The sequence below is a fragment of the Festucalex cinctus genome, chromosome 6, assembly GCF_051991245.1.
Source record: "Festucalex cinctus isolate MCC-2025b chromosome 6, RoL_Fcin_1.0, whole genome shotgun sequence".
In the NCBI taxonomy this organism is placed as follows: domain Eukaryota; kingdom Metazoa; phylum Chordata; class Actinopteri; order Syngnathiformes; family Syngnathidae; genus Festucalex; species Festucalex cinctus.
In genome coordinates, this window is record NC_135416.1 from 7,886,720 (window position 1) to 7,902,389 (window position 15,670).

General features: G+C 39.4%; 1 protein-coding gene across 2 annotated transcripts in view; it reads left to right on the forward strand.

The window, feature by feature from the left end:
* Window positions 1-15,670, forward strand: part of sdk1b (sidekick cell adhesion molecule 1b) — a 270,446-nt gene that overhangs the window by 127,516 nt on the left and 127,260 nt on the right. For both annotated transcript variants that reach the window (XM_077524564.1, XM_077524563.1), the window contains exon 5: window positions 3,423-3,556. In XM_077524564.1, the coding sequence (XP_077380690.1) occupies window positions 3,423-3,556 (134 nt within the window). The remainder of the gene's footprint in view (window positions 1-3,422; window positions 3,557-15,670) is intronic.

Genomic DNA, 15,670 nt, shown 5'->3' on the forward strand with positions numbered 1-15,670 from the left:
GTTTGAAACAAACGAGCAAGGCGAATCACCGCAAACATCAGCCCGTGTCATTGTCGGTAATTTCACGTGCAAATGGAACATTTAAATGGAAAAATGCAAATGAGGTTTAAGGGGGGGAGAAAATACGCCGAAAATGAACACGTTCTTTTAACTCGACAAATGTGAAGATGTCAATGTTCTATCTTAATTGGCCTTGCCGCATTCTTCGAACCTCACGCGGAGCTCTTCTGCCTTTCAATGTTATTAACTTCATGTGCCCAAATTCTTTCAAACCGCCAGCCTTGCACATGACAGACAAGAGGGAGCGAGCGCCGTCCTTGTCTATTAATCAGCATCTGTTGAATAAAACAGTTGAAATGAAATGGGCTGACCGGCGCAATTAATGGGCTTAGAAGCGTCAAATGACATTACAGACCCCTTATGGTGATGTTACAGAATCCGTACGTGCTGTGGCTTGCCGAGAAACAACATGCCAGAGGTTAAAACAGAACAGCCTGCACAAGTAGAATATCAGGCAACGTGTTGAGTCTTTGGCTCTTGTCTACGCCCTCCTGGGAAATCACTCCGAATAAAATTAGACCTGAGACATTCTGTATGTGAGTGTGTGTTGGTCTGAGTGTATGTCAAAAAGCTCTTGTTATACGATGGGTGAGATCCGCTCTGCTCATTGCTGCTCTTCTGCTTCCCCTTTTGGAGGATTAGAACATGGTTCACTTTCTAGCTCAAACCTGCAAAGATTAACTCCCTAGGTGATTTAAGTATACTGCTTGGCCAGGTGTGGGGAAAAAAAACATTGTTTTTAACCTGGATCTGAAACAATTGCATTTGGGTTGACTTCATTTTTATTGACAGCTTATTCCATTTGTATGCAGCATAACAGCTAAATGCTGTTTCACCAAGTTTGCTTTGAACTCTAGGCTCCACTAATTGACACGAGTCTTCAGACTTCAGAGCCCGAAAATTTTTAACATGTTCAAAATTTGCTAGCGACAAGACCATTCAGACTATTTATAGCACCATTAATTCATTCACTCCCATCCATTTTAACTGATTTTTGCAAGGCCCACAGAATATTGTGTTCTATTGCTATAAAAGCATGGAACCTACCAAAAAGAAAGATTAGACTCTCTTCTTTCATCAGGAAAAAAAAAAGTATATTTCTATCGGTTTCCGTTTTGCAGCAATCAGCATTCGAATATAGCTCAGTTTCATCAATATTCCCAAATCTGTTTAAAACAGTGGGGAAAAGAGCATTTTGCAACATGGCCTTGGGTGATCTCTTATACTCTGCTGCCACCTGCTGGCCGTTTTTGTAGTAACTACCATTGCTTCAAACATTCTCTTCAGTTCAGAGGCTGCATCAAAGCCTTCTGTATGCACTAGAATAGAAAAAAAATATAAAACGTATAAATACGTCTTTGGGAGCATGGCAATATTTAAAGTAGAACTTTTTTATACGTTTTTGGGAGCAAATGAGTTAAGACTGTTTTGAAAATGTTTATATAATGCTGTGACCTTGAATGAACCCGGACGCGAAATTAACATTCGCTAGCGTTGCAAACATTCATCCCTCAGTGGGATACAGTCTATAGCGCGCGGCAGCGTAAGATGGCCGCCAGTGGCTTAACTTCTCCCGACGATGAGTATGCGACATTGTTAGTCCGTTCATATATACGTCTGTGCTTGAAGGACCTCTTCTGCCCTTCTACTACAACGACTCTCCATAACTAGAGCTGTCAAAATCAATCGATTAGCAAATTAATCAACAACTATTTTAATAATCGAGTAATCATTTGGAGCCATTTACTTTAAAATTGTCCAAATCCTCTGATTTCAGCATATCAACATTTCTGTAGTCCTTCATGAAAGAAGACTGATAGTTTAATCAAAATAAGACATTTTCAAACATCTGTTTTTACTTTGAAAACCAATGACCGAACTGGTAACATTGTACAACATCGACTTGACTTTCTCGTGCATTAGTTGTTTGATGAAGTAGTTCCAATCATCTTGTTTCTACCGAATCAGTGATGGAGCCTGATGTTGCACCAAACCACAATACAATGAACCATTGCGACCGCGTATCGTGCTTCATCATTCATGGTCCCGCTATAACATACATTTTTAAGCTTTTATTTTTCATTATTTTTAAACAGTGAAAACACAGATGGCTTGAAAGTTCTTTAAGGACAGCTTTTGATAGATTCACCTGCTTCCAGCCGAGACTGCGCTTTCAGAGGAATCGCTCCCTCTTAACATTCCCTCATCCTTGTAAAGAGGCGCAGTCGAGAGTGTTTTTGACATATCGCGTGGCCACTTGGACTGCTACTTCTTGGTATTGGAGATGTAATAACAGCGGCCCTAACAGCTACGCTCCAGCTCGGCGGAGTGCCGTCTGGAGATCTGTGGAGATCACTGGAGGCTTTCTGCCGTCTATCTAGTGCCCTTCACAAGGTGCTGGGGATTGCCACAGGCTCTTCACACCCTCTTCTCAAATTCTTTAATCCCTTGCTGATGAAATAAGAAAATCCTCCATTTATGGACGCCCGATAGCTTAATTACATTTTAATTGTTTGTTAATGAGCTTCCGGTGCTTATGTTGCACGTTGCGATGCTATCGGTTCAAGCAGGCGAAGGTTGAATATTTTAGATTATACATAATGTGTTGTGAAAAGTCTGCCAAACAGTTAGTTTTTGTTGTACTCACAGTGTCACTAACCCTTGCCAGCAAGTGCCTACAGATGTACTTTTCTTCAAAAAAACGTCTATAGACACAATATTCACTTTCATGCACATTGCATATCTTATCCCACTTTATGCATTATTCATGTGGCCTAAAATCCTGAGCGCGTCTCTCAGGGTCGTACATCTCAGAACACAGTGTACAGTAGACACAGAATAAATAAGGCACTCATCATGTTTTAATCTGCTTTCTTCTGCCTTTTCTCGTCTTGATCTTGTCTTACCGTTAGAGCTCATGTTTACCCCCGCAAATATCGGGGTTTCTAGTCGCTGTCTTTACGGAAAAAAAAAACACAAGTAGCATCAATAAACCATCAAGCCGACTTCCTGACTTGCGGCGCCCCTTCCCGGAGAGACGTACTTAAACATGGTGAAATACATCCACAATCAGCTTTTAAGAAGCTCTTCTGAAATAAAGTCTGTTGTGATTATCTTTTGCCTGTGGCATTGATTGGAGTTAGTTTTCAGTGAAGGGATGACAATAGACAAGCAGAAGGACAAACACGCAATAACAACGGCCGTGGAAAAACGATGGCTGAATCCTTGTTCCATTTTTACTTCGCTCCTTGTGATTTCCAAAAGTGCCAAATTATCTCCTCTCCAGAGTCTTACTTTGAATGGCTCTTACTTTGTTTTGTTTTGTTTTGTTTTGTAACCGCCTCTATGCGTGTCCCTTGCAGCGCCATCGCCTTGGATAATCGGCTGGTCGTCCTGGCAACCACCACCGCGGATGCGGGACGTTACCACGTGGAGGCCGTGAACGAGATGACTGGCGATAACGTGACCAGTCCCGCTATCTATTTGAGCATCTCGGGTAAGAAAAAAAAAATGAAAGAAAAAGAAAACATTTGTTCAATTCTTCAAAACCTTGAAACATTCAATGTGTTCAGCGGTGTGCTTGTTATGATTGGGTATCATTTGTTTGGCGGACGCCGGAACTCAATCGTTTTGGTTTATAAAAACAAAAAGAAGGAAAAAACAAAACAAAACAGCATAGTCATTTAAATGTTTAGCACGTCTGCCTTACAGTTTGGGGGTCAAATCTCGGCTCCAGCCTTCTTCGGTGGTATTTGCATGTTCTCCCCATGCTTGCGTGGGTATTCTGCCCTCATCCCACATTCCAAGAATATCCATGTTAGGTTCATTCTAGACTCAAAATTGTCCATAGCCACAATTCTGTTCCAGATATCTCGAGTTAAAATTACAACTATCGAAAATGTAATCATGACAAGTCCAAGATGTTAGCTTTTAACTCATTTGCTCCCAATAACGTATAAATACGTTTTTTTTTCATGTTCAAAGTGTCCCAAAGACGTATTTATACGTTTTTTTGTTTTTGTTTTTATGCTAGAGCATACAGATGGCTTTGATGCAGCCTCTCAACTGCAAAGAACGGTTGCAGAAATTGTAGTTATTACACAAATGACCAGCAGGTGGCAGCAGAGCAAAGGAGATCAACCAGGGCATCTAGAAAAAAAGCTCAATTATTTACAATTTTAAATAGATTTGTGAAAACTGATGAAACTTAGCTCTCTTCTAATGCTAATTGCTGCAAAACGGAAACAGATAGAAACATACTTTTTTTTCCTGATGAAAGAAGAGACTTTAATCTTTTTTTTGATGGGTTCCATGCTTTTATTGCAATAGAACACAATATACTGTGAGCCTTGCAAAATCAGTCAAAATCCAGTAAAAAGCCTGGAGTGAATGGGATTGCTTCTGTGAAAATGGCTGGGAGTGAATGAGTTAAATGTTGAATCAGTTTGCCCTTTAAGTTAACTAAGAAATAGCCATTGGTGAGTCTAATGTTTAGGTTCCAATCGATTAATTGGATGATTTTTGCTGATTTATCTAGCATGTATATTTTTGAAATGTGGGAGGAAGCAAAGCCAGAACCTCAGAACTGTGCGAAGAGCTAACAATGGGCTGCTAAAGGCATCTTGTAAGATTTGAGTCTCTCTTTCTAGATGTTGCTTCAACTCCAAATGGTACCACTTTTGGGGCGAGGGTCCACTGTACGTACGGGATGAAATGGGCCTCGCAGGATCGCCAACTTTTCGTGACGTTCCCGGAATTATTTTATCACTCTGGTTTCCCCTAACATCCCTCTTTATCTCTGTGGGAGTGAGATGATAGACTACGCCGTCTAGCAAGTCCTTCAGCTCAGACATTCACTGGAGAGAGCGAGCGAGAGCGAGAGAGGCTGCTAGTGCTCCGTCCCTTGTGGCTGTATAGACTTTTAATTAGATTTTCTTTACGGGGTTGTATCCTTTGGCATCCTTTGTCACATATACGCACTGACACACACACGCACACGGCACCTTGTTACAGCTGTCAGCGTGGAGTGTTCCCCTGGGTGCTTTCTAAGAATTGGTAAGAGGGGCATAGTTAGACTTTGCTGATAAGTCTCGGGTCGTAAAATGTCTGTTTGCTCTTTTTGTGTGTGTGTTTGTCTCTCTTTTTTTTTTTTATCAGCTTGTGTTTTCCCACAGTAAACTTTCCTCTTGGAGATATCCTTTGCTATAAAACAAGCTGCAGTTATTGACATTGAGAGAGAGAAAAGGAGTTAAGGTAGATTTGGGGAAATGGGAGGGTTTTTTTTTTACGCTCAGAAACGTAATGAGAAATAAAATTGGATGCAAGGATGTCTGTGCTAATATCATTCAGTGTAAAAAGTGTGAACCAGTCTGACTTCCAGTGAGAAATTTTATTGAAACCACCCAATTTGTTACATGACAGGATATAAACTCACTATATAAATGATCTCAGGTATACTGAGTAAAGTGTCTGGTGTCACTAACTAACCTACTGTAGTAAATTTATAATTACGGCAAATATTTGCAAGAAAAACACTTGTGTCGGCCTTCAATATTAAACAGTCAAATGAAAAACTGGTGTTGCACAGCTCTACTGTGCATTTCACATTAGTTTAGCGGTTAGCATATCTTCGCCATCTTCTGTTATCGCTTCTTGCTCTGTGTGTCGCATACAGCTACTCCAATAACAATACTTGTTTGTAAGTGCATATTATTTGCCTCCAATGAAACGAGGAATTAGTGAATTAGATGAGCTGGGGTAGTATTCAGGCGCAACAGCTAGCCAACTGCACCTCTTGCGCCGCATGTTAGCTTAGCGCTTAGCATTCCCCCAGTAGTTCGCAAGCAGTGGGGAAAGCATGTAGGATGGGTGAAGGTGGACGCAACACTTAAAAAAAAAAAATGGTGCTGGCAATGCTGCAGTCAAAAATTGGTCCGTAGAGTCCAACTCTATACCTTCGCTTATACGGAACTATTCACTACTCTTGACTTTGAAGCAGATGTGGGGCGGAGGAAACTGGTGCATATTGGAACAAAAATGCTGAAAGAGGAATTTATTTGTCAAGTATTCTAAAGTTGATAGGCAGAAAAACATATTCTGACTTGCGCCATGATGTGATTTCTTGACACATTTCACACATGACAAATGAAGGCGCTTCCACTGTCAACTTCTCTCTCCTCTGTTAAACAGGCAAAGACACATTTCCAGAGCTGTCTGTCAAGCCCCTATTTAAAAAATAAATACAAAATAAATAAATAAATAAAATTCGATAAATGTACCAGAATAAATTAGACACCTATTTCCTATTCTCCCCTTTCTTACTTTGATTCCAACTTTGCGCCCTGCAAAGAAGAAGAGAAGGAAAGAAAAATTATCAGAGGCAGACACAAAAAGGAAGTAATGAAGTGAGTCATTGGCACAGAGTGAGAATATCAAATCAGAGCCTCTGCTGAGGACTTAGTAATCATCGTTTTTTTTCTTTGTGCGCACGAGTAAACCGTTACAGGTGCGAGGGAGAGAGTCTGCTTGTCACAATCGCGCTCGGTCGTGACGGACAGTCCAAATCATTTGCCTAATCTGCAGAGCCTGTTAGACGGCGGAGTGCGACCGGCCACGCGACCTGCCCACTTGACAGATCCATTATCTCCATGCGCCCGCCCGCTTTTCCTGCGAGTGCCTTGGAGACGGCTGAAGATAAAAAAGCGTTAGCTGTCAGCCGCGCTCGAGATGGAACAGGCGCAATTGATGGCGGCTCGGCGGCACGGTGAGAGGTCACGCTATAATCACCGAGAGTACAGCGTTGCTCTAAAATAAACAGCTCCTGCAGCGCTTTAATGCCGAAGACAATATACGGCCATAAACTTAACATCCTCTGTCACCAAGGCACCGCATGTACAACGGGACACTGTTCGAACTATTTTTATTCTCACTCAAAAAAATAAATATATCATCTTTCACACAGTGTTACAGTGGGTATAAAAAAAAGTGGCACACTCTTGTTCATTTTTTTTTGTGATATAATAAAATGAGACCAAGATAAATCATTTCAAAACTTTTTAACTGCTGTTTTGAGCTGTTCATAATTCCCTCCACTTGGTCTTAAGCCTGTATTACACAGAGGGAAAAAAACCTTTGCGATTGTTGTTGTTTGCAACTCTAGCGAATGTTGATGTATCGTTAGGGTTCCTTCATGGTCGCCAAACATTCGCCAGATGTTTGTGCGAAACATACTTTTTGAAAACGTGGCCGAAAAGTTCAAACTTAGTTTCATTGGACCGTAACAACGTTGTGAAAATGTGTTATGGTCCGATGAAAACAACATCCAGTCAAGCACGGTGGTGGTAGTGGCATGCTTTGGAATTGTTTTTCTTCAGTTGGCAATGGAGCCTTTGACAACATAGAAGGAATTATGAACAGTTTGAAATAGCAGTCAGTGTTTGACCAAAACCTTTCAGGCTTCTGTTCGAAAGCAAAAATAAAATATCAGGAAAAGACTGCTACAACCACCAACATTTATTTTTTAGAGGTAATAATACATCTTTTACCGTAAGTTTGAATGTGGTTGTTTTGAATATTGTTTTTTTTTTTTTTTTGGTATCACAAAAACCTTGCATATGTTGTAGACCTTTATATGTCCACTGTATATAGAGTACAAAATATGATAAAACATAAATAAAATGGCAGTTCAATTAACCCTTGCCGATTTTCAATCAAACATTTGCGCTTTCTATAACGTTGTAAAAGGCCACATATTGATGACCAATTTGAAACGATAGTCAAGTGTTTTGGGGTATATTTATAGCTGGGGTATATTTAGAGTTTAAACTATGAATATAGGAAAATATTGTGAGGGAATACTGCCATTGGAGGCTTGCTTCCTGACCCCGCGATTAGCAAGAGTTCATTAGAGAGGTGAGACTTATGTTAACACATTCACTGCCATAGACGGTTTTAGACGTCAAAGATTTTTTTTTTTTGTCCTGGACTGGCAGTGAATGAGTTAAGGTCCAACCATAATGACAGTCATGGTAAATTGGTGCTTTAAGGCATTCTGTATGTAAAATATGCATCCATCCATTTTCTGTACTGCTTATCTTGTTGAGGGTCAAAAGGAGCCAGAGAGTGACTTTGGAGAAAAAGGCGGATTACACCCCCGAATGTAGAGACAGACAACCTTTCACAACTTGTATCACACCTGTATCACTCAGTGGCGAAGTCACAAAATGGGATGGGTGCAAGTTTCTGCAAGGTTAATTTCCGGCACATTTCCTTGCCCCCAACATGTGGCTTTGAAAATACCGGTGTCTCCAGGCTCGCTCCACTAGACTCCTGAGTTTTACCCATGGAGCTGTCAGGAAACAGAACTGTGTTTATATTTCATCTCTGCACAGTGGGTCATAACTGAGAGAAATGTTTTTCCGATCCCCTCCATGCCGTGTGGAATCGTAAATTTGGTGCCCGGCGGCTACATGGTTGCCACGCAGTTCCTCTGGGATGGATTAAATGCAAATTTTGTTGTCACTCCTTGTACAAGTTCTGTTAGCGTTCTTGCAAAATTCAGTTGTCATGACCAGTCCAGGGTGCGCCGACCTAATGTTCGCTGGGTTAATGAGGACACTATAGAAAATGCATGAGTGGTACTGTATGCATGTGTGTGTCTTTTACACGACAGAGCTGCTTCCAAATTGCCTAAGGGCTTTTATTTTCCTGTAAGTGATAAGAGATGAGGCTCTGTAGTCCAATTAATTAAAGTCCACACATTCATCCTATCATCTCTCTTTGATGCACAGGCACACCAACACACCTCAGCCTGTCAATCAAAGGCGCGGCGGCGTAGCCTTCATGTCGGCGCGCTTCTTTCCCCTCACTTCAGCGCAGCGGAGGTCTTTGTAGATTTCTGCTGCAGACCATTAGAGCAAAATATCCCCAAAGAGAGAGCCGCACGCGGGCACATGAAAGACGCACAAACACAGCAACGACGAACGGCCCCGAGGCGCCCGCCATGTCTTTGGACACCATGAAAGACGAGGATGAGCGTTTCGGAGAGTGAAGAAACGAGGAGAAAGGGAAAACCAGTGAGCATGGACGCCCGTAGAAAACGAGGTCAGAATGTGGTTGTGGAAGAAAGCCGACGAGGTGAGGGAAGTGGCCGCATTGTAGGCACAAGATCGGGGATCAAACGGCGCCGTAAGGGCGCAGGAGAAAGACGAGCTCGTGGCAGAACCCGGGAATGAGTGCTGAGACAATTATTATGGTACTTTAAATGCTATCTCAGCTTTAGCTTCCATTCATGTTGTGAGGGTATGTTTACAGTAAAAAAAAACAAAAAAAAACCCGAATTGATCAGCCTTTTATAACTGGGCTGCGACTGTTCAAAACACACTTGAAATCTCCCAAACAAATGGCTGAAAAAATGTAATAGAGAATAATGAAACCAAGGTTGAACCTTTTGGTCATAACTCCACAAGGTAATATCTGTTTGGCACAGACAAAAAGCTGCGCATTACCAGATAGTGAAGCGTGGTTGTGGCAGCATCAGGTTTTGGGACTGTTTTTCTTCAGCTGGAACTGGCGACCTTCGAGGTGGAGGGTATGAGGAGAAGTTCCAAATAGTAGTCAGCGTTAGCACAAAACTGTCCATTGAATGCTAGAAAGAAAAATAAATGTCTCTTATAGGTTATTATTAATATTTATTATATTTTATTTTATTTTTCCATTCGAGCATGAGTCTATCCACTGTATATACACAGAAGCACTCCATTATCTAATTTCCCTAAAGTTTGCAACAGTGTAACAAGGTAATTTAGAAAAAGGGATTGTATTGATGCAAAAACATTCAAGATGCCTGACTTTTGAAGGTTTTTTTTCCCCACACTTGTCACTAAGCTATAAGCTACAAAAAAAAGCTTTTTAAAAAACTAAAGAAAACCAAGCACAACACTGTAAAGTTACAGCCTGCTTTTTGCAAACTTAAGTCATTGCCAAAGCTTGAATCTGTCCTACTTTTGACTGCTTTATTATGTCACATTGTTGTGGGAAAAAAAAGATCATTAAAACAAGAAAGTTAACCTCAAATTTCTGCACAGCATTGTATAATGTTGCATATGAGCATCTGGATGTCAAATCATTTCTCTTCCAAGTCATTCCGATGCGCTGTAAGGATTTGGATTATTCTGAAGACAGAACAGATATGCTTGTTAGGCTTTTTTTTTTTTTTTTCTCTCGAGCAATGCTACTGAATGACAAAGCCGTCCCAGAGCAGATGATGAGATAGACTAAAATAGAGCTGATTGACTGCAAGATAGCAAAAAGTGAGTGGCAAAATAACCTTATATTGTCGCATAACAATCATCACAGTAAGTGTTAGGGAGAGTATGTGAGTTTAATTATATCACAGCAGTGATTGGAGGAAAGTCCGTCAGGGTTTGATTACATCTGCAGTCAGCCAACCGCATCCCCCTACACAACTCACCCCCCATCTCCTTCTATTCTTCCTCTATATTCTCCTTCTTTGCCCAGAAGTGACTCTGTGTGTCTTGTTCGGTCATGCTAGGCTGCTGTCTGACCTCAGTCGGCATAACCTCCCCCAAATAGTGTATAATTCTTCAAAAAATTATAGCGGTTTCACGCCACTCCCAGTTGAAGTTTGCTGTATAATTAAACAAAAAACTAGGAGAATTACACGTTTTAAAACAAACATGGGTAACACTTTCTAACTATCCGTGATAACTAGTTAATAGACCATTAGTAAACTGTTAATTAATGAGTTGTTAATGACTTAACTGTTTAAGGTTTTATAATGAGGTCTATAAATAATAAAAATGTCATTAATAAACTGTTATTGAGCTCTAAATGACTTGTTAACTGTATATTAATCATTCACAAATACATTTATAAATTAGTAATACATCGTTAACAAGCTATTAGTAAATTACTTACTAATGACTTGTTAAGTATTACTTTAGTTTGTATAGGTTATTGGGACGTTATTCTAATAAGTTGCCACTCTTCATTATTTATTACATGTTGGTAAATGTGGAGTAGTTGCAACTTTAGAAAAACTTTTTTTTGTAAGAAAAACTTTTTCTCAAAAAAAAAAAACTTGTAAAAAAAAATGTAGAGAAACTTTTTTTTGGTAAGAAAAATTTTTTCGCCAAAAAAACAACAACAACAAAAAACAACAACCTTTTTTTGTAAAACTAAATAAATAAATAGATAAATAAATACAATATTTTTAAAAACACATTTTTGTAAGAAAAACCTTTGTAAGAAAAATTTAGTAAGAAAAACTTTTTCGCAAAAAAAACACACAACCTTTTTTGTAATATAAATAAATCAATAAATCAATAAATCAATAAAATAAAAAATAAAAAACTTTTTTTTTGGAAGAAAAACTTTTTTGTAAGTAAAACTTTTTGTAAGAAAAACTTTTTCGTAAGAGAAATGTTTTTGTAAGAAAAACTTTTTTGGAAGAAAAACAGTTATTTCCAAGTCATTAACAACATTAATTAACAGTTTACTAATGGTCTATTAACTAATTATAATGGATAGTTATTATAAAGTGTTACCAAAACATGTATTGTAGCTTTATCTATTAGCCTGATGCTAATGCTAAAACATAAACAGATACAATTGGTGCAGCAACAATTTAGACATTAAATCTAACAGTAATCAGTCATATTTTCTTTAGAAACAGCTGAGCGGACCTTGTCAGGTTTTTTTTTGTTTTTTTGTTTTTTTTGCTGGAACAAATTAGAATTTTAACCATTACAATATACAGTATGTGACACAGTAAAATTGTTGCTAATGGAGGTTTCTTTCATAGTCACAGAATGATTTGGAAGAATGTTATAATTGTTTAACGTACGCACGTGTATGTGTGCGTGCCCGCTGACAATATTTGTTGTTGTGTTTGTGTGCCAATATGCCATTTGTTTCCGTCCCTAATCCCCACCTCGACCAGATGTTTCCGTTCCACATCACTGAATCTTAAATGAGAGCCTGCCGCTGCTCTTTCCGTGTTTGTGTGTGTCTGTCTGCGCGCACGCCTGCGTGTGTCGGGGTGTGTTTGCTCCAGGTCCCATCCCAGTTGTTCTGCGGCGCATCTAATTGGACGTATTTTACTGTCCCTGAACAGAGTATGATTGTTGTGGCACGTGGAGTGTCATGTCACGGCGTGTGCATGTCTGAACGTGCACACATACAGTACATGGATTGGGTACTAAATATCATGTTTTTGTTTTTGTTTTTTTATACATGACAGTGCTTTTGTCTTCCATGGAACAAGAGTATCATCGTATTTTTTTAGGGGCTGGAACCGATTAATATAATTTCAATTCATTTGAATGAGGACAATTGATTTTGTTGGTCAGGGAATGAAGTAAGCTTGTAAGTCAAGGTCTAACTGTCCAGTGCATTTAAGCGCATCTCTAGAAATTTGAAAAATATAGAACGCATCATCAGCAAAATCTTTACAGAAGGCCAATTCTTTATTAAGAATTGTTTTTGATTGTCTTTACGTAATATTAAAATTTCTTTGAAATGGGCAGTTTGGGTTTCTATTAGTTTTAAGATATAATCATCTGCAATCTAAAAAAAAATAAATAAAAATAAATAAAAACTAGGGAAGGGCAAGTACCAATACCAGGTATTGGTATCGGCCAATACCCAGCTTTATTTCAAGGTATCAGTACTTGCATGTGGACTCGAAATTAGACATCCATCCATCCATCCATTTTCTTGACCGCTTATTCCTCACAAGGGTCACGGGGGGTGCTGGCGCCTATCTCAGCTGGCTCTGGGCAGTAGGCAGGGGACACCCTGGACTGGTTGCCAGCCAATCGCAGTCGAAATTAGACATTAGAAGATAAAAAAAAATGGCATTAATTCCATGCAATTTTAACGAAAAATACTATATATTATACTGGTAGGTCTTCCTTTAAAATGATCCGACATTTTTTTTGTTTGTTTGTTTGTTTTTTTGGTGGAGATTTTATGTTTCAAAAGTACTAGTACTTGGTATCGTTACCAGTGTCAAGAGACAAGATTTGAGGCCTCATACTGGTATCGGCCTGAAAAAAAGTAGTATTCAACATCCCTAAAAAACAAATAAAAAAATAAAAAATAAAAAAAAGAGTCATCAAGTAGAAGTTCAGTTCTGTGGAAGTTTTACCTTTTTAATTGAACGTCTTAAATACATTTTCCAACAATATTCTAATTCACTAAGAGGCACCTTTAGTTTTCAAATAACGACTTTGCTATTATAGAGCTATCACTAGCAAAACCGAAACAAAAAATGTGCCTACCCTTATGGGTATTTCAGCCAATCAGAAGGCTGAAGAATGACCTCACACAAGAGATGGGTTCTTGTCGGAAAAATGAAATGAGTACATTTGTGATCCAAAACACAAATTACGTTGAACAAAAGAACACAGACATGGGAGAAAATCTACTGTACATTTGCTCCCCAGCACGCTAGTGATCACTGCAACATAATTCCCACTGTTGATTGGACGCCAGGTGGATTTTCTCCAGTTTTTCGTAGGGTGACAACCTGAAGACAAAACAAGCCCCACATTGGACGCTTTAGCAGCTACCACATTGATAAGAGCACGCGACCGCTGAACAGTGACATTAAATTCCGCTCTAATGACTTTTAATTAATTAGTCGCACAACCTATTGTAACCGTGTAACACAAGCGGCTCCACGTGTTTATTGTTCAACATGATGATGTATTAGTGCTTCCATTTTGGACTCACCCGGTTTTGTTCTAACATTACAGTACAAATTATTATTTGAACTTTGTAATTGTAGAAATGTATGGACTGGGGTTAAATTATAGTTTAATATTACAATAGGAGACATTTTATGACATATTTTGTCATTATCTAAAAGTAGACTAAGATCAGTCAGTCTTTTTTTTTTTTTTTTTTTTAAGGACAGGGATTTGACGTTTTTAAGGTGATGCTATGCTAATGTACATGCTTCACATTATTATTGATAGGACAGTTGCCCATTCCAACATGGCTGCCATATTGGCACGCTTTTAGACTGCTCTTCGTGTTCTAGTTAAAAACCGTATCAGACTGAGGGGCGAACATTTGTGACGCTGATGACCTTCATTGTTGCAAGGAAATTCTTAACCTGTTGAAAACTTCTTTGTGACAATAAAAAAAGATTAAGAGGAAGGAAACCATTAAGGAAACCATTAGGACTGTTTAGGAAACTCTGTAACCTTGAACAAACCTGAAGTGAAATTAACAATCGCTAGCCAGCTGGAAACATGTAACCACTCTCTGTTGAAGGCACCGCTGCGCTTTAGTGAATTGTGGCCAATTCTGGAACTGATAGACTTTGAATGTTGCTTTACAAACTGCTTTGAGTTGACCGGATACTATTTTCTATCCATTGATTAAGAGGTGCATTGGTTCCAAAACTAAATTGAGGTTCCACTGTACTGTCCAGTCGCTGTAGAATAAGAAATAGGCGCAACACAACCAGTTACTCCTCTTTTTGGGTTTGAGATTATGATTGTCTGCGAGTGTCATATGGACCTATACATATCTGAAGCTGTTTTTTTACAACTCAGACGTTATTCATGTCCATGCTATATTTGTTACAGTATTTTTGGGGGGAAGGGATGTGTGAAAGTGCTTATCTAGCCTAGTCTTAAAGGAGGTTTTTAAAAAAAAAAAAAAAAAAAAGGAAGCACTAACATCATGGCTCATGAACAAGACCATATGCACATCATTATCGTCTTCCCAAGCTTCAACATGGTAAGTTTTGATGAGCTTTAAAACTTTTCCAAAGAGGTTTCAAGGAAGCTACAAAAAAAAATAAAAAATCACAACACAATAATTTTGTTCAGTTTTGGATATTTTTAGGCTTGAAGGTACTCTAACGTTAAATTGAAGTTCCACTCTAAAAACATTTTAAGAGACTATCCATGTATTGTTTTTTGTGCAAATGTTCTGCCGCTTCTGAAAAGACCTCCGAGTTTCATTATTTGACTACATTTTCATGGTGACAGTGATTATGTTGAGGACACCAAAGCCACTTCATCGTGACACTGACCCTTGTGAAAATGTTCTACTTCGATTTGTGTAAGAGGCCGAGGTGGACAAAAACCTGAGTTTGTGTCATTGCTCTGAAGAGGCAATTTAGTAGTATCTCTGTGTGAACAAGGCCAACTTTCACTTTCAAACCTTAATTAAAGATGCCCTTCTTTATTCTGGCAGAGCCGCGCTCGGTTTATACTTAATACCGCACAGCTCTGCTCGGCTAATGACTCTGTACATCTATTAATTCCCGCCACAAGAGTTTGCGTCAGAAATGATTCTATTGACTACTGCAGCTGCAGACGGATCAGACCAACCTCCGTTCAAGCCCCCCCTCCCTCCCACCGCCACCCACTCCCCCCTCACCCGAGCGCTCTCATTTTGCCGTCTTTGTCTCACGCCGCGCTTCGATAATTAAAACCCAGGCGCACAGACAAAGAGATGGAGTGATGGACGGGAGAGTGAGCCGTGCACTATGTCGGCCTGACAAGCAATATGCTCACAGTGTGACTGCTTTGTGCGTACTTCATTGTATGTGTTTTCCATCATCGGC